This window comes from Bos grunniens, chromosome 2 (assembly GCF_055505025.1).
Source record: "Bos grunniens cultivar Pamir isolate PY7600 chromosome 2, Bosgru_T2T1.0, whole genome shotgun sequence".
Taxonomy (NCBI): Eukaryota; Metazoa; Chordata; class Mammalia; order Artiodactyla; family Bovidae; genus Bos; species Bos grunniens.
In genome coordinates this window covers 56,959,129-56,978,429 of record NC_141166.1, presented here as the reverse complement: position 1 = coordinate 56,978,429, position 19,301 = coordinate 56,959,129, and the positions used below count along the sequence as shown (strand labels likewise).

The 19,301-nt window shown below is 40.7% G+C and overlaps 1 protein-coding gene across 12 annotated transcripts in view; it reads left to right on the top strand.

Moving 5' to 3' along the window:
• MYO1B (myosin IB) overlaps positions 1 to 19,301 on the top strand; it is a 198,985-nt gene that overhangs the window by 42,218 nt on the left and 137,466 nt on the right. For all 12 annotated transcript variants that reach the window (XM_086348680.1, XM_086348642.1, XM_086348660.1 and 9 more), the window contains one exon: positions 12,301 to 12,416. In XM_086348680.1, coding sequence (XP_086204806.1) covers positions 12,301 to 12,416 — 116 coding nt within the window. The remainder of the gene's footprint in view (positions 1 to 12,300; positions 12,417 to 19,301) is intronic.

The window sequence follows — 19,301 nt, the reverse complement described above, 5'->3', positions numbered from 1 at the left end:
GTTTTCTATCTGATTGTCAGGTGGGGATCATCTAGATATAGAGGTTTAAATTAGTCCAATTTTAGGATCTTAAGTCAAACTAATTGTAGATAAGACTGCTTTCAAAGTCTAGTAAAAATTGTCTTAATTTTTAGAAGTCAGTAGTAAAATTAGGATCCTTGTAAGGATGAGATTCAGTGCTCTTATGAAAGATATTTAAATGTAAGTATATTTGGTTTAAAATATTGCAAAGCAAGTGAAAATAATTCTAGTTAACATTTATATATTTATTTGACGTGTCAAAGTCACTTTTCATTTATGCACATGAAAATTCCTACCTCCTGAGGGTAACATTTATTCCTGAGAATTTGGTATAAATGGTGTACTAGTTTTCTCATGCTGCAGAATAGATTGCCTCAAATTTAGTGACCTAAAATAATGTACATTTATTATCTGACTCTTTTTGTGGGACGGCTTAGGTGGGTCCTCTGTTCAGGGCCTCAGAAGACTGCCATCAAGATATAAGCCAGGACTGCAGTCTCATTGGAGGTTCGTCCCTTTTCCGAGCCCACAGGGTTGTTGGCAGAGTTCAGATGTCCACTTAGTGCTATTCCTGCTACCTAGACGTTCTCCAGCTTTTTTTTTTTTATTTCCTTTAAACAGCCTTGAAAAAAATTACAAAAATAACAAATGCTCTTGAGAAAACAAAAAACAGGTAGTATAGGGATACATAACATAAAAATGTAATTTTCTTATTTCAGTACCCTAGTCCCATTTCTAGAAGTAATGCTAGTTAGGTAGGTCATCTTCCAGATCATGTAAGTTTGATTTAAAATGAAAAAATTTTGTTTTGTTTTAAAGTTGGAAGTAAGAGGTTCTCCTTTATCTAAATGGATCAGTCTTGCCCAGAGAACCCAGACCCAGCAAATTTGTGTGAAACAAGAACCTTCTTTAATGCCACCTCCCATCATGCCTTAACCAAATAGGGGAAGAAGGAGGGACTCCTGAGCTGGTGGAATGAAATGCCTAGACTTCACTGTTTGTGAGGGGTTCATAGTGAGCATACACTGCCTGCTTGGCTAGCTGAAAAGGTAGATTGTTAAGGAAACATGAAGAACAAATCATGTGTTTTCAGGAGTGTAGCTTTGATGTTTGGAATGGAGTCATAGCATTAGGAAGCTAGATAAAGCTTCCTAATGCTGTGAAAAACAGTCACGAGGCTGTTGTGTCTACTTTCTGAGCACAGTCTAACTCTTGGACTGTTTTATAATGCGTTTCAAAACAATTATTTTTTGGTAAAAGCTTGCCAGTTTCAACCTGTCCAAGCTCTCTTAAAACCTTTGGTGATTGGAAAAATTTTTCCTCTTTAAACTTGCAAAATGGACACATGTTTATCTGTTATTTGCCAAGCCTAGAGAGTTGTTTCATCATGCAGGCACTATCTAGTACTTGATATATTTGTTTAATATTTAAATATATTAAATGTAAATGTTCTGATTGAAGTCATACCTGAAGTTTGATTTGGCGGCAGACTAAGGCTTCTCTGGTGGCTCAGCGATAAAGAATCTGACTGCAATACAGGAGATGAAGGTTTGATTCCTGAGTCAGGAAGATCTCCTGGAGAAGGAAATGGCAACCTGCTCCAGTATTCTTGGGATTCCCTGGTGGCTAAAACGGTAAAGAATCTGCCTGCAATGCAGGAGACCTGGGTTCAATCCCTGGGTCGGAAAGATCCCCTAGAAAAGGAAATGGCAACCCACTCCAGTATTCTTGCCTGGAGAAGCCCGTGGACAGAGAAGCCTGGCAGGCTACAGTCCTTGGGGTCGCAAAGAGTCCAGTGCGGACTGAGGAACTAACACTTTCACTTTCAATTTCCAGTATTCTTGCCTGGGAAATCCCATGGACAGAGGAGCCTGGTGGGTTGCAAAGGGTTGGGCACGATTGAGTGACTAACACAGAGTGTTTAAGTTTTACTAGAGTCTTAGGCACTGTAGCTTTTAAAACTATCTTCATTTTACATATGAAGAAAGAGGCTCAGCAAGACTTAAGTAACCTGACCAGGATCACACAGTGGTAAAAGTGCAGGGATTCACACCCAGAAAGTCTGGATCTGTAGTTCTTACTAATAGTCCTGTTGACTTTACAGTTATCATGCACACCATTGATACCACTAATAGGGAAGGATTCTCGGCCTGCAGAGTGCTGTTCAGCATAATTGAATGTGATACTGAAGAATGTGTGGGTTTGGAGCAAGGCAGTCTCAACAACCCAGGCAGATAATGGAAGTGATAATCAGTATTCCTGCTGTGTGTTGAGTGAGCATTCAGTGGTGCAGTGACATGAACTAGTGTGGCAGGGAACAAGTATGTTCAGTTCTAAACTAGGTGTTCCCTAGTCAAAGAAAAGTGACAGCAACCTGTAGGATGGTGTTTTTATCTCTGGAAGATGGGAGAAGATCTTGGGAGGAGATTGATTTTCATCCTGTTCACTGGACAGCTGCATGTGGTCTTTTACCTTTGAGAGCATAGAGTAGGGCGACTTCCTCCCTGGTGGTCCACTGGTTAAGAGTCTGTGCTTTCACTGCAGGATCTTAAAAAAAGAAGATGAAGCACAGAGTATAGGAAACAATTCAGCACGGGAGACGTGTGCCCAGTTCATGTGGCTGATTCAGCCCTCCCTTCTATATATATGTTTATTTCTGCTCTTACATCTGTAGTACAGATAGGTATTAATGATAATTCTAATTTCTAAGGAGAGGCTCCTTTCTTCATTCAGCTCCGTTGTGGAGGGGTGGAGGGTGAGACACGATGTGGCGTATTGGGACAGGCATGGGCTGACAGAACAAGGTTGTATCTTGGCCACTCACAACCACTGTGACCATTGAAGTGAGTGATGGTCAGTTCTTTCATCTATAATATACGTGTCTTGATGCTTATCTTGTTGAGTTGTATTGGACATTAAGAGACATTTTAGCCCAGTGCTTGACACATAGTTGAAGCGGTATACCTAGTTGGGGCCATGACCATCAGAAAATCTTAGAAACCCAGAATGACTTTAGTCCAAGATTTGGGACCCTGAGATTTTCTTATAAGTAGAATATTTTTCTGTTTCTCCCCTTCTCTGACTCTTTCTTTGTCTCTCCACACTCCCTTTTTCCCCTTGCCCCTCCTTCTTTGGTATCCATCATACAGATCTCGTTTTTGTTGGATTGTTGTTGTTTAGTCTCTAAGTTATGTCCAACTCTTTCATGGCCCATAGACTGTAGCCTGCCAGGCTCCTGTGTCTATGGGATTTCCCCAGGCAAGAATACTGGAGTGAGTTGCCATTTCCTTCTCCAAGGGATCTTTCTGACCCAGGGATAGAACCTGAGTCTCCTGTATTGGCAGGTGAATTCTTTACCACTGAGCCACTAGGGAAGCCTTTTTGTTGGATTACTACTTTCAGTTAGCTGCATAATATTATTTTCAAGACTTGTAGCTGGTAGCAAAGCTGTAATGTGGGACCACTCTGTACCTTCATTAAGAGAGTCTTAAAAATGGTGCATATTTGGAAAATACTTATTCATTACAGAGTTTATTTCAACGAAGATGAGGTAGTATTGTGTTATCCTGCTCTGAAATAAAACTGCCCGAGGTGATATTTTTAGTTGGTATTTCGGTGTAGCATAGAACTCATATATAGTTCCTTAATTCATAGTCTAAAATGGCAGCCCAAGAACAAAGGATTATCATATGGTGGTTAAGGCATGTCTCAGACTAGACTGACGGGGGCCAGGCTAACCTGATAAACCTGCTAAGCCAAGGCCAGTGATTGATGGCACAGCATAGATAAAAGGATGAACAGGGCTCGGTTCTTTCCTCCAACTTTGAATTGAGAAGTACTGGAAAAAAATTTATATCAACAGGAGCAGAGGCTGGCAGTCACGATGTAGTGAGGCCATGATGGGCCATGTACAGGCAGAAACTATGAATAAGTCTTTGCAGTGGGCCAGCTATGGAGTAGAAAGTGAGAAGATCAGTCAGTAGCAGGCCCAGAAAAAGCAGAGACGTGAGCAGGGGATGAGCACGGGATGAGCACATGGATACTGGGCCTGGAAAGGAAGTCTTCACAAACTCAAGTTACTTTATTCTGTAATGCACTCTTACACTCATCCACACTCACTCTTGGGTGGGCTTGGGTCCCAGCTTTTCTGGTAGCTCAGTGATGGGTTCCTCGGGGAGTTCTTGAGTGTGTCATTATTATAATAGAACTCTCTATACTTGATGTAACTAGAGAGCATCTCTGTGCCCAGCAGCTGACAGAGCCTGACCAAATCATACTTCTCTCTTCTCGCATCACAGACTCCAGTGAGAGTGTTGGCATGAAACTGTCTCTGCCACTAAGCGTGAGAGCTTCGGTAGGTTTTTAAAACCTTCTAAAGTCTTCGGTTTCTTCCTCTGTGAAAATTAGGCTGTTATTCTTCTATACCACAAATCTGTTCTTTAGACTGGGCTTGTGAGGTGTACTTTCCATTGTTCTTGATATAAGACCCAGATAGAAGCCTAATTGTTATTGACCTTATGTTTATAATTTTTCACATAGGCAGCCAGCTTTTCACAATTTTGAACTGAAGAGTTGGTAGACCAAACTGTCTTTCAAAAACCAATTAAGACAGATGTCTAAATTAAAAATGCTGTGGCATGTAATGTTTTAATGTCTTGTGATCAAATTCCCAAGATCCAAGACCCAAGAAGAGGGTAAATTCCTCCATGTGAAGTGAGTAGCATGTTGTCATTGCTGCAGATTCCACCAGCTTTCCTTATCCAGGCATTTTGTGTATCTCAGGCTTTCATACCAACTTCATTAAGACCATACATAACTCATACACCCCTGTGATATTGATAACTCACCTGTTCCCTGTATACAGAGACCATTTGGTAAGACCATTTGATAAGTGTCATAGGGCTCACTAATGAATTTAACTGAGATACTCGAGTCCATAATAGCCAGTAGATTCCAGTAGAGTCAAACTGTGAGTTTCCCTAATCAAAGTAGATAGTATTTATGGAATACTTGCTGTGTGTCAGGTGCTGTGGTTTGTGCTTTGACACACAATCTCTTTTAACCCTCAGATTGGACAAGGGGAAGAACCAGTCTTGTCCTCCTTGTCCAGAGATGAAACTGCAGTTGGAGAGGTTCAATAATGCACCCAGGTTCACATAAAAACTAAAAAACTTTGCTAGATAACATTTGAAGTGTTGTAATGTTGTATGGCATGGAATCTGAGCATAAAGCTCAATATGTAAGTCAGGATGTTGTTCAGTCGCTCAGTCATGTCCCACTCTTTGCGACCTCCATGGACTGCAGCACGCCATGCTTCCCTGTCCTCCAGTATCTCCGGGAGCTTGCTCAAGTTTATGTCCGTTGAGTGGTGATGCCATCCAACCATCTCGTCCTCCCCCACACTGTTTTCCTTCTGCCTTCAATTTTACCCAGCATCAGGGTCTTTTCTAATCATTTGGCTCTTTGCTTCAGGTGGCCAATGTATTGGAGCTTCAGCTTTAGTATTAGTTCCTCCAATGAATATTCAGAGTTAATTGCCTTTAGGACTGAATGATTTAATCTCTTGCAGTCCAAGGAACTCTCAAGAATCTTCTCCAGCACCACAATTCGGAAGCGTTTTTTATGGGCCAAGGGTGACTTGGGTTCAAATTCAGTCAGTTTCATCATCTAACCCCTTCACCCTACACACTGACTTTTACTTCAAAACTGCCTTCAGACTGAAGCTCAGACTCTTCACCCTGACATTTGAAGCTGTCTGCAATTTGATCCCGTCTTATTTTCTAGGCTGTTATTCACAAAAGGTCTTTGTTCAAGGTAAGCTGTTTGTTTCTCTTTGTCTGAAGTGTGACTGGGTGGGCCTTTATGTTGCTGCTGCTGCTGCTGCTGCTTCTGCTAAGTTGCTTCAGTCGTGTCTGACTCTGTGCGATCCCATAGACAGCAGCCCACCAGGAATCCCCGTCCCTGGGATTCTCCAGGCAAGAACTGGAGTGGGTTGCCATTTCCTTCTCCAAAACATGAAAGTGAAAAGTGAAAGTGAAGTTGCTCAGTCGTGTCGGACTCCTAGCGACCCCATGGACTGCAGCCTACCAGGCTCCTCCGTCCATGGGATTTTCCGGGCAAGAGTACTGGAGTGGGGTGCCATTGGCTTCTCCGCTTTATGTTGCTATCCATGTTTTAATCCTTTTTATAGCATGTGTCGAATCTCCTTTTTTTAAAGGCTGAGTACTATTGCATTGTATCTGTCTACCATATTTTGTTTTCCCGTTTATCCATCTGTGGACACTTGAGTTACTTCTGCCTTTTGGCACTTGTGAGCCAAAGTTGAACCTGGGTGCGCAGATATCTGCTTTGAGTCGCCAGCAATTCATAGTTTAAAAAAAATACATTTGAAGCGTACAACAATCTTAGCAAAAAAATTTTTTAAAGGGGAGGGTTCAACTGTGATCTGAAAACCAAATCTCATGCTACTATTCGTGAGAATGCTACTTTATCTGAATTTTGCCCATCCTTTTAGACCTGCCCAAGTCCTCTAACTTCTGGAACATTCTTGGACCTCTGCAGTTGACAGTGACCTTCATTTAAACCCAAAGCACTCCTTTAGAAAGAAGACTAATGCATTCATTTAGCTAAGAATCACTTAAATCCTATTTCATCTGTTTTTGTGGCTAGAGTGGATAACCCTTAAACTTTATGTTTTATGATATAGAAGTCTCACCTCCTAAGCTCTGTTATAACCTCCTCAGGGCATAGGCCACAGGAGTGTCTTACATTTTCACTGTGCCTAATACGATATTTTGCATAAAGAAGGCTCTTGAAAAATTTGCCGCTTACTTGTTAAACGCTGTAGCCTAAATTCAGTCAAGACCATGTGGTTGTGCAGCCTTGTGAAAGGTTATTTTTACTTTATTTGAGTCCTGACCCCTTCTGGATTTGAACTATTATTACTTTAGAGGTGAAAATAACATGACTTGGAGACTAGGACTTGGAGAACTCCAACATATTCTTGAATATTTTTTGATGAAATTTTAGACTAAATAATTAACATTAAGTGAACTATTTAAATAAACATGACCTGTTCCATTGCCACCTTGCTGATTCGTTTCTCTCAAGTTAAAAGGATGATTGTGACACAGTGTCTTGCGTTTCTTCAAGATGTAGGCACAACTTTATGTGCTGGAATAAGCATGAAAAAAAATTCTTTTCCGTTGAGATACAAAATTTTCCTGTAACTAGAAAATCTTCTCTCCCCTTTTCTTTTTTGTTTATTTCTGGTGGTGTAAGGATGTCTCCATTCCTCAGGTAGTCAGAAAGAGGCTTCTGCCCAACAGAGTCACTCTGTTATACAAAGGTGAAGACCCTGTTGTAAGGCACTGTACAACACAAGTTCCTGTGATGAGGTGTTCTTGGCCACTTTTTGCCAGAGCTTCCCAGGCCTGACAGCAGCATGGACTGTGTGCTCTCATGAAAAGAGAACAGATTCTTGGCTCCTTGTCCTGATTCCACTTTTGTTAGATAATGTGGTCATACCACTTAACTTCTTTGTGCTCTGTTGTTAAGGACATTGAGATGGAGACTTCATTTCTGTCTCATGGTGATTTAGGAAGAGTTTAGTAAAAAGGTGCTTCAGTGTATATTATATACAAGAAACTTTAATAACTGTTGGGGTGAGTTTTTAAGAAACTGCGGTAACTGTAAATAAATGGCTAAAATTCGTTCTGAAGAAAGGAAGAAGCTGACATATGGGATGCCAAATTAGAGCCTCAGCAGAACAGGGGCTTCAAAAATATTTTGAAAGAATCTGATATTTGAAAAGAAGCCTCCAAGTAATCATCATGGTGAAAAGAAGTCACTATAGGATTTCCTATGGTATTTATGGCTTATTTATAGTTTTATTTTCAATTTCATATGGGGAATTGAAATATAAGCTTTCAGGGTTAGGGCTTCTAAAGATCTTATTGTTGCACTGCGAAGAACTATAATATGAAGATGTGACACCTTTGTGACTGTTCTGTATGTTTGCTAGCGTTTCGTGAACCTGGCCTTGTGGAAGAATATGTATACAGTTCTGCATAGTTGAGACACACAAAATATTAAAACTGTAAAAAGGCTTTCCCTTTTAACTTGAAAAAAAAGTGTTTCCGGTTAGATATCTTTCCGAAATGTATTACATGTGTCCTTGTCAACAGAAACAGAATACTGTCTATCTCATTTTGGCCCTTAACTGTTAGGCTGTGTTCTGACTCAGTGCTGTAATAAAGCACTCAGGGCCAACTGAGCTGAGCTATTGGCTCTTATTCTAAATGACTCTTCATTTTTATACTTTTAGAATTATTTTGACCACTTCTTACTCCTTTTCTTTTTTCTTTGCTTTTCTCTCTTTCCCCCCTTTCCCTCTGTCTCTCTTTTTCCATTAGTGGCTGTTGTTTCTTTCCTTAGGGTGGGAACTTGTAATCTGGTATATCAACTGTATGCAAACTCTATGTGCATATTACATGTATGTTTTTTGGAGAGAGAAGGTTCATAGCTTTCAATGGCATCTCAAAGCCATCGACAGCTAAAAAAAATGAAGTGCTCAGTTAGCAGTATTTTTTAAACTGCAAGATTGAGCCTTTAAGTGATGAAAACCATTTAGTTTTAAAACATTTTGTAATGAAAATGAATAGCGTTGAGCAAAGAATATCAGTACATTGCATATGATAAGGATATTTATGGTTTTGTGAAATTTTTATTTCACGCATATGTATACATGCATGTGTATGTAAATATACATTCAAGCACAAGTGCTTGGTTGTGATGAAAATATTTTTTATGCTGAGTCATAGTCAAACGTTTGAAACATACTGCCATGGGAAGGCCCCAGTTTACAGGTGAAGCCGCTGTTTCTCTGTAGTGTACTGAGATGCCATATGCTGAGTTTATTATAAATGTGGCTAAGATGAAAGTAACTGAAGCTGGGAGAATTTTCTTTTCTTTTTGAAGTGTTCATGGAATTAATTACATAGGATGATTTAAAGGGGAAGGTAAAATAGTATAAGACAGGCCAACGCAGCTGTGTTTGAAAGTAAAACCTGGTCCTGTGAGCCCTGAGGGTGAAGGCATCAAGCAGTGTTTTTAACCTTGGTTACTTGGTTCTTTTTCTGGGGAAACTGTTAAAGATGCGAATGCCTGGCCCTTCTCTGCTGCTGAGTCACTTCAATCGTATCCGACTCTGTGCGACCCCATAGATGGCAGCCCACCAGGATGCCCCATCCCTGGGATTCTCCAGGCAAGAACACTGGAGTGGGTTGCCATTTCCTTCTCCAATGCATGAAAGTGAAAAGTGAAAGTGAAGTTGCTCAGTCATGTCCGACCCTCAGCGACCCCATGGACTGCAGCCTTCCAGGCTCCTCCATCCATGGGATTTTCCAGGCAAGAGTACTGGAGTGGGGTGCCATTGCCTTCTCCGGCCCTTCTCTAGAGAGTTGAAATAGAATCTCTGAGGATGAGGTTCTGGAAGAACTTTCCTATAGAATGAAATGCTTGGTCCTTGTGCTATTTGTCTGTCTGGGCCCTTTCCTCTGGATTCCGGATTGTGGTCTGGAGAGTGGAGCCTGTGGGGTGCCTGGCCTCCAGTAAAGATTTCAGTTTTCCCTGTCATCACAGGAGGAGCTCTCTTTTGAGTATTATTTGGGTATTTACAAGGCACTAGAGATATCTGAAGTATGAGATTGTTTTGACGTAGGAATGTTTGTACATTCTTGGTTTAATGTCTGCCCTTGAGAAGTGAGAGATAAACTTGATAATTGAACGTGCCATTTGTGGAAAGGTAGCGCCTTTCTTCTCCCTCTTCCCTTTGCCTTTTCTCCCCACTCCTTTCCCTTCCCTTCTCTCTTCCCTCTTAGACGTCAGAGGCTGGGTCTATAGGATGGTGAGAGTGGAGGGGGCCTTCCGTGTCCGGTGATGTGCACGCTTCAGAACTCGGGGTGCTGAGGGCTGGGAGTATGGAGATGGTAAGCTAGGATTGCTAGGAGGTTGGTTACATGGAGTGAAAAAGGACATGGATTGATCACATCCATCCATCCATCCATCCATCTACCGAGGGTAATGAGAACCAGACTTGCCCCTGGTGGAGAAGGTAGATAGAACCTAATTGGGAAGTAGTCTTTGGCATTATGTGAAGGAGTCCTTTTTGGTGTGATCAGCTGAATAGAAGAACAGGCTCTGGATTCCAGTAGGTATTGCTCTGTGAGCCCTTTTGGGACAGAGGGACCAGGTGGAGTGCCAGTGCAGCACAGAAGTCTGATAGGAATGAGCACATGTATGGATGTGAGAGTTGGACTATAAAGAAAGCTGAGCGCTGAAGAATTGATGCTTCTGAACTGTGGTGTTGGAGAAGACTCTTGAGAGTCCCTTGGACTGCAAGGAGATCCAACCAGTCCATCCTAAAGGAGATTAGTCCTGAATATTCACTGAAAGAGATCTCTATTCTTTCCCATTCTTCTGGGAAATAGACACCCTGCACCCTAATTGCGTGGGAGCTGAGAGTCTTTCTTTACAGCAGCAGTCTTGTCTGCTCTTGCTAAGATTGTATTCTTATAGGATGCCGCTGCTACTGCTGCTAAGTCACTTCAGTCGTGTCCGACTCTGTGCGACCCCATAGATGGCAGCCCACCAGGCTCCCTGTCCCTGAGATTCTCCAGGCACGAATACTGGAGTGGGTTGCCATTTCCTTCTCCAATGCAGGAAAGTGAAAAGTGAAAGTGAAGTCACTCAGTCGTGTCCAGCTCTTAGGGACCCCATGGACTGCAGCCTTCCAGGCTCCTCCATCCGTGGGATTTTCCAGGCAAGAGTACCGGAGTGGGGTGCCATTGCCTTCTCCGACCTTATAGGATGAAAATAGATATAAAAGTGACCTGTTCCGTTTTCCAGGTTGGGGGAAAAGGCTTTTATAATTAAAATAATTGTGACCCACGTTTTGAAAAAAAGATCAGAACATTTTTACTGTTCTGTTTTCTATTCTGTTTAATTTTCTAGAAAGATCTAACAGTCTCCTTGAATCCAGTGGTGACAGTACTGGAAAAACTTGTTGGCCTAAAAATGTCACCTTTTGCTGCTTGACCCTAGAAAGGTGGGGAAGTTGGAAGTGAGCTTTTTCTTCTTTCTTTCTTTTTTTACCTTTTTCTTAAAAAACCTTTTCATAACTGACATCTTTTTTGTTAGCATCCCCCTTCCTGCCATCTTTATAATGTTAAAACTGAAAGGAAAAAGGAAACTGCTAAGATGAGTTACAGTTAAGTAACTTTTGCTTGCAGCATTGTGGTAGTCTTTGTGCAAAGTGACCTAACCCAACTCTGTTCTTGCTGCTGAGAATTTAAGATAGAAATGGAAAGAAACATAAATAATGTTATGGTTTGCAGTGTGAGAGGCTTACTGTCTACTAAGATAACAGCATGGATCCTTCTGAAAGTACATTTAAATTCTACATTAAATTTAAATTCAACATGAAATGTACTCTTTCAGCAAGTACTTTTCAATTCTGATATTGAAGTCCATTAGATGTAATATGAAATTATTTTGTTTGAGTGGTGGTGGTGGTGGTTTAGTCACTAAGTTGTGTCTGACTCGTGTGACTCCATGGAATGTAGCCCGCCAGGCTCCTCTGTCAATGGGATTCTCCAAGCAAGATGCCCGAGGGAAAGCTGTAACTCTGATATTGAGTTATATGTGGTCTGAGCCCATTGTAGAGATGGACAGACTATGAAAGGGCAGTGCCAAAGTCAAGGTCCCATTGGATAGGTATGGGTGTAGGCAGGGAGGAGGGGAAGCCTGGGTCACTATAGACTGAAATTGGAGGAAAAAGATGAGAGAGGGAAGCACCAGTTGTAGCTGGAATCCAGGAAAGCATAGTCTTGCTGACAATTAGCTGTGGTCGGTGACGAAATTTTTGGCAAGTATGACAGTTGTGGAGGACTCTTATTCAGGATCATGAGTTAATCTAGAGATTTATTTTGAGAGCTTTTTTCAATGTATAAATCTGTGCTTTCCTGTATCAGCAAAATAAACATTATTGGCCATCTATCTTCAGAGATGTAAAGTGTTCTTGAAAAGTACAAAATGATCAGGCAGTAGAACTAGTGTTTTTATTTTTTAAATTTTGAAATTATTTTCAGGATGTACCACTGTTAAAACTTTTTATTTTATACTGGAGTATAGTAGAACCAGTATTTTTAAAAGGATAAAGCCATGCAACACTAAGACTTAAGATGGTAAAATGGTTGTATTTTATTCTTTCTTTTGCAGACATACATTGGAAGTGTGGTTATATCCGTTAACCCATACCGGTCATTGCCCATTTATTCACCAGAGAAAGTGGAAGATTACAGGAACAGAAATTTCTATGAACTGAGCCCTCATATGTAAGTATGGTATTAAAGTATCAAGTTTCTCTTTCACTCCAGGGATGTTGAGTTGACAGATGTGTCCAGCTGTTTCCTTTGAGTCTCAGGAAAATGTTATTAGTCATTTTTAAAAATCAGATGAAGGAACATAGAAGCTAATTGTTACAGCTTACTTTAAATTTAAAAAAAAGACTTCATTTGTCCTCAGGCTCTTTAAGTCCTGAAGTATTTGGTTTCAGTATGTAAAGTATTTTCTGTTAAAAATTCTGTGTAAGTAGCAGCTGCTGCTAATTATTTTTGCAAATAAAACAGGAATGTGTATTGTTTGTTATTATAAACAGCCCAAGCAGTGTTTCCATGCCTTTGTTGGGTCAAGAAAGATTCCAAGTGTTGGATTGTGTAATGGGTTTTGAGAAAAAGAAATAAATAATACCTTCAGTTTATAATCTTCATGGACATTGTTCACCAGATGTGTGCATTAGGCCAATGATTTCACCTTCCTTAAAGTTAGTCACTTGTTTGATTTTTCTGAGAAGGTCACTTGTCATTGTAAATTATTCCCGTAAGTAATAATCTATAATTGGAGAAGGAAATGGCAACCCACTCCAGTATTCTTGCCTGGGGAATCCCACAGACAGGGGAACCTGGTAGGCTGCAGCCCAAGGGGTCACAAGAATTGGACATGACCTAGCGACTGAAACCAACCACAAGAGTTGGACATGACTTAGTGACTAAAACCAACCAACCAATAATCTACACTAGTTACCTAGTGAGAAACCCTGAGCTAAAGTCAGAGAATCTGCAGAGTTTTAGTTGTGTCCTAGCAGAAAAGAATTTTTTGTGTATGATTGAAGATGGGCTCTATTATTTTTACTAGAAAATAAATCTGATAATTAAAGAACGTGCACACTACTGTCCAGATACTGATTTTAGGTTGTTTTTTTTTTTTTTTGATAGTGGAGCATACAGTAATATTTTTGAACTGTTTGAAACTAAAGATTTAAATAATTTGTGGGAGTGGTTATTAAAACTAAACACTGTATTTTACCAATCAAGTAGATTTTGATTATTCAGTTTGCTCCTTAGGAGTATATTTTGTAAGTGAATTTGTTTCATTTTGCCTTAGCAAAAATAAAATCTGAAATTTGTTTGATAAAGTTCTCTTTATAAGTCCCTACAAGGAAATACCTTATTTGATGCCTTAAGATTTGTTTTAAGTTCTCAGCCTTCAAGTCATGCCTCTTAAGTGCTTAGATCAGCTATATCAATATTGTGCCAGGAGCTTAGGAGAAATTTAGTTTCGTAAGCCTTACTCTAGTAGGCCAGGAATCTACATTTTACACAAGCTTTCCAGGTGATTCAGAGGTATTTGCAAGTTTGAGGACCTGTTGTGTTGTGCGTGCGTGCGCGCGTGTGTGTGTGTGCACGCGCATGCGTTCAGTCACTCAGTTGTGGCTGACTCTTTATGACCTTATGGACTATAACCTGCCTCTGTCTATGGGATTCTCCAGACAAGAATACTGGAGTGGGTTGCCGTTTCCTCCTCCAGGGGATGTTCCCAACATCTCCTTCATTGGCAGGTGGAGTCTTTTACCATTGAGCCACCTAGGAAGCCATTGTCTTAGATATATATTTGCAGGTGTTTTCCTTTCCTTAACTGCTTACTGCCTTTTACAGTAATAGCATTAATAATAATAGTAGCAGTAATAGCTTGTATTTATTGAATACTTACTGTGTGCAAGTACTTCTCTAAATACTTGACGTGTATTGTAACTCATGTAATTCTCAAAATAATTCTGTGAGGTAGGTACTATTGTGTGTGCATATGTGTGTGCTAAGTTGCTTCAGTCGTGTCCAACTCTTTGTGATCCTGTGGGCTGTAGCTCACCTGGCTTCTGTCTTCATGGGATTTTCCAGGCAAGAATACTGGAGTGGGTTTCCATTTCCTTCTCCAGGGCATCTTCCTAACTCAAGGATTGAACCTGTGTATCTTACATCTCCCGCATTGGCAGATGGGGTCTTTACCTCTGGCGCCATCTGAGAGGGGAAATTGTCTCAGAATAATCAGCCATTTATCAAAGCCACTCAGCTCTGGGTTGGGGAGCAGGGATGTAAGAATAGTTACCTGCCGTGCCTCTCAGCTGGAAATACATTCTGTCATTTTCACATTAGGCCTGTTACTCTGCAGTTTTATTCTGCCATCCTTGGGTTGCCTATGTTCCTACATTCTGAGCTCTCCAGGATAACTTCGCTGTGCCTCGGTTTGCCTCTGGAGACTGCATGCCATTTCTTCCATTTGCAGCTGAAATCTCCACTTTGGGGTTGTTTAGTTGTATGCTAGATGTGTACTCTAGAACACAGAAATTCATGCCCTGGAATATCCATTTTTTATCCCTGCTCCTAAAGATTCTTATAAGAGGCTACATAGCACTGCTTACCTGAATTCACCTTTTATCCCCAAGGGAAAAATACCACACTGGCAATAAATTCCCAGAGTGCCTATGATAAAGATAAGATATTTTTGCCATGCTCTGTAAAATAGTGGCTCAGTGGTAAAGAATCTGCCTGCAGTGCAGGAGATGCAGGTTTGTTCCCTGGGTCGAGAAAATTCCTTGGGGAAGGAAATGGCAATCTGCTGTAGTATCCTTGTCTGGGAAATTCCATGGACAGAGGAGCCTGGCGGGCTACAGTCCATGGGGTCACAAAAGAGCTGGACACAGCTTAACAACTAAACAGGAACATAAAACATTGTATGTGGGGTGAAAGGTACAATCTCACCTATTAAATCTGAAATCGCTAGATTCATATCACAGCTCCCTCCCCACCTCACTTTTCAGTCCTCAGCACATTCCTTCCCACCATCAGGTCATCTTTGCACATTCTGTGCCTTCTGCCTGGAATGCTTTTCCTCTCCCTTTCCCCCAAGGCAACTCCTGTTCTTTAGATCTTAGATTGCATTAGACCCTGTCCTTGCCAAAGTCAGATCTATTGCTCTTGTCACAGTTACAGTTAAACATTTCTTTCGGACGTTATTTGATTCCTGTCAGCTTTACCTGCCTTACCAGCTTTTGCTCACCGTAATTTGCTTAGCACCTGAAAGTAAGTGTTCAAAATACATTGATCAAGATTTGGTTTGAGTCCCAGTTTTCCCATTATAAACTCTGTAACCTTGAGCAAATTACTTGAAAAAAAACATCAACTCAGAAATTAATTGGCTGCATACAATGGGAAAATAACTCATAGGATTTTTGTGAGGGATAACTATCTAGAAGATATTTAGAAAATACAATTATCTGATATAAATACAGTGCTTAGCAGGGAATCTGTTGTAATGGACAGCTGCTGCTATTAACAGTGATAAGTATAATAATTATTATAGTACGTGGGACACATTTCCAACATTCTGACAAGCTCTTCCTTACCATTTTCTCCTCCATGGTGGGACATTTCCACTTACTTTAATGCATTTTCCTTCATTATTCTTTGTGAATGTCCATCTTTGACAGCATTTGAAACAGAGTTAGTGCTTTCTAGTTTCCCTGCTAAAACCCAACCTGACCTTTTCAGAGATAGGATCCACAAAGAGAGGATCTTTGTGGTATAAGAAGATAAGATGACTTTAAGCTTTTGATGCATTCTAATGATAACTACTTCAGGAACTTGGTTCCAGTTTGAATAAAAAATAACTTAAGCAGCTGCTCAAACCATGTCCCTTGAAAATTGCTGATTAATTTGCCTCATATTTTATTTGAAGTTTCTGTTGATCTTTTGTTCACTGTTAGTCTGCAAATCTGTCCAGATATTTCCCTCATAACTCAATGTGTTTTTGAAGGTGTCCAGAAATGGTCTTTCTTAAGTGTCAGACAACTGAAAAATATTTACATTCTACATAAGTATGTGACTTTCAGAGAGCGGAAATGTATAAATGAATAAAATGAAGGTAAACAGTGGCTTCTTATCTATATTCCTTTTAAAAAATGTTTTCTTAACTCATGAATAAGGGGTTGCTGCTAAGTCACTTCAGTCGTGTCCGACTCTGTGCGACCCCATAGACAGCAGCCCACCAGGCTCCCCCATCCCTGGGATTCTCCAGGCAAGAACACTGGAGTGGGTTGCCATTTTCTTCTCCAGTGCATGAAAGTGAAAAGTGAAAGTGAAGTCGCTCAGTCGTATCCGACTCTTAGCGTTCCCATGGACTGCAGCCCACCAGGCTCCTCCATCCATGGGATTTTCCAGGCAAGAGTACTGGAGTGAGGTGCCATTGAATAAGGGGTTAAATGAAGTAAATTAATTGCTAGTTATAAATGACCATCAATCACTTTTATAAATTATAGTTAGCTACAGACAAATCATTGGAAAAGACCTTGATGCTGGGAAAGATTGAAGGCGGGAGGAGAAAGGGGTGACAGAGGATGAGATGGTTGGATGACATCACTGACTCAGTGGACATGAGTTTGAGCAAACTCTGGGAGATAGTGAAGGACAGGGAAGCCTGGTGTGCTGTAGTCCACGGAGTCGTAAAGAGTCGGACACGACTTAGTGACTGAACAACAACACAGACAAATTACAAGCAGTGTTACCTAATTTATGGAAGCATATGTGCATGTATAGCACTTTCCTGGTGGTTCACACAGTGAAGAATCTGCCTGAAATGCGGGTGACCCGGATTCGATCCCTGGATCGGAAAATCTCCTGGAGAAGGAAATGGCAACCCATTCCATTATTCTTGCCTGGAAATTCCCATGGACAGAGGAGCCTGGAGGTCTGTAGTCCATGGGATTGCAGAGTCAAACACAACTGAACGACAAGACTAACACACCACATGTACATATATACAATAAATATACGTAAGACAGGATTTTGAAGAATTTGTATGAAGAGGCTAATTGTTGTTTCTATTGAGTGGTATTATGGATATTTTTTAATGTTCTTCTCGTTTGGTGTTCTTTTATGTAAGAGCCATGCATTGCTTTTCTAATAAGAAAAAATAAATAATAGAAGTAATTTGGGGGAGGGAGGAAAAAAAAGCCAAAAATGGTTTTCTGGTGTTATAATCTCTTCTTTCCCCTCCTTCTTTGAATTCCTGTCCCCTTTATGTTTGAAGCTACACCTCAAGCCTGATAACATTGGGTGGCTGGCTCTGTATAGATGATACTGTTTACCTTTCTAATTGTGTAAGCCATGTCTTTCCAGTGTGGTTTTTACAGTTTTTGCATATAAGGAATTTTCCTTAAATATCCCAGGGAGGACTTGCTACATTTCAGACCACTTAGTAACTCTGTTCATGGAGAACTGCCTCAAAGGCCAAACCTGAGAGATGGGGAAGAATGATAGGGGAGAGATAAGGGGGATGACTGAACTGGTCACTCCCTCCACTCAGACTACCGTGGCGACATACACTTTCTGATATGTTAATTACCAAATCAGCTGGCCTGTTCTTGGGTTATTGCTTTTTTTTTTTTTTTTAACCTTGCAGCACTAGATAGGGTTTATCACCCTCAGATGGATCTTTGTAAAATCAGAAAACCCCCTGGGGTCCCTGTTACTATCTGTGTGAACTTCAAGTTCCTTGGCTTACTGTTCAGGCTCCTGCCAGTCCAGCCTCAGTCCTCCTCTCCAGTCTAAACACCACTACATGCCTTCTGGAGTCACAGGTTTCCATGTCTTCTCCTTTCTACGTCTCCCACCTCATATCCCAACTCTACTGTTAACATCCTGCCTGTCTCCTAGGTTCTGTCTTAAAGGCTTGATCAGCCCTAGACTGATCCACTGGTGACTTTTCCTGCCTCTGAATTCTTGGAACCACTCATGTGATCTTACACACCACCTTTCTTACTGTGGCTAATTGTGTTGCAGCATCATCCTCCTTAATGAGACCGAAGCTTCTATAGATCAGGAACTTTATTCTGTCCATCTCCATGGCTTTCACAATGCTTTTCTCTTAAGAGCTCCATTACTTGAGTACAAAAGAGGTTTTAAATAATGTTTCATTACATTTTGCCTATATTATCTCTGACAATTCAAGGAAATCAAACTATTCTTGGAAGGCTATTTGCAGAGTTTATTCAAAACTTCATGTGGTATAATGAGAAGTTTTTTTCATTTTTACAATAAAGTAGACTAAAGTATTTTTATAGTGCTCTTCAACACTGAGTGTTCAATTTATTCCTGATGTAGAGCACTTACCATCTAATTTTATGCAGTGTCTAGGGAAGGGAACATGCCTCTAGAAGGAAAAGTACCCCACCACCTACCCCTCTCAGTGGTTGCAACCCTGGAGCAAGCTGAAATGTGTCCTTCTCAGACTGAGGTATAATATGGTGGTCATATTACATAGGCATTTCAAGCACTATTTGAAGGAAGCAGTCTTTGCATTCTGGTAAATGGAAAAGCTTGCAACACATTTTAAAAACTGAGAAAAATATCTTAAGGCCTTGAAAAATTTCTGGCTACTGTCACCTAAAAAGGGACAAGTGATTAATGGGAGGATGTAGACGTGTTCCTGTCAGTTTTCCAGACGTATCTAGGGAACCTCTGATCCCTAATTTTATGATGATTGAATTTGTAGGGCTAGATATTAGTGCTTAGAGAATGGTGTTGCTAGAAAGATGTTGTGGATTTTGAGTCCTTGTTAATCCTGTACTCCTTTCAGGGTGAACCAGATTCATATTAGAAAGAACATTTCTGACCGTGTCTCACAATGTGCTGGTGCTGTGGTTGCATGTCCAGGACTTAGGATAGAGTTTAGGGCAGAAGCCCCAGGCATTGTCCCTGTTCTGTGACCAGTATTTTCCTTAGCAGAGTTAAAATATTGTGAGTAAAAATTTATTTGTTTGGAGAAGTCTTATGGTAACTAGAGCCTGATTCTAATAGAGGTTGCTTTTACAACTGGGTTTAAGGTAC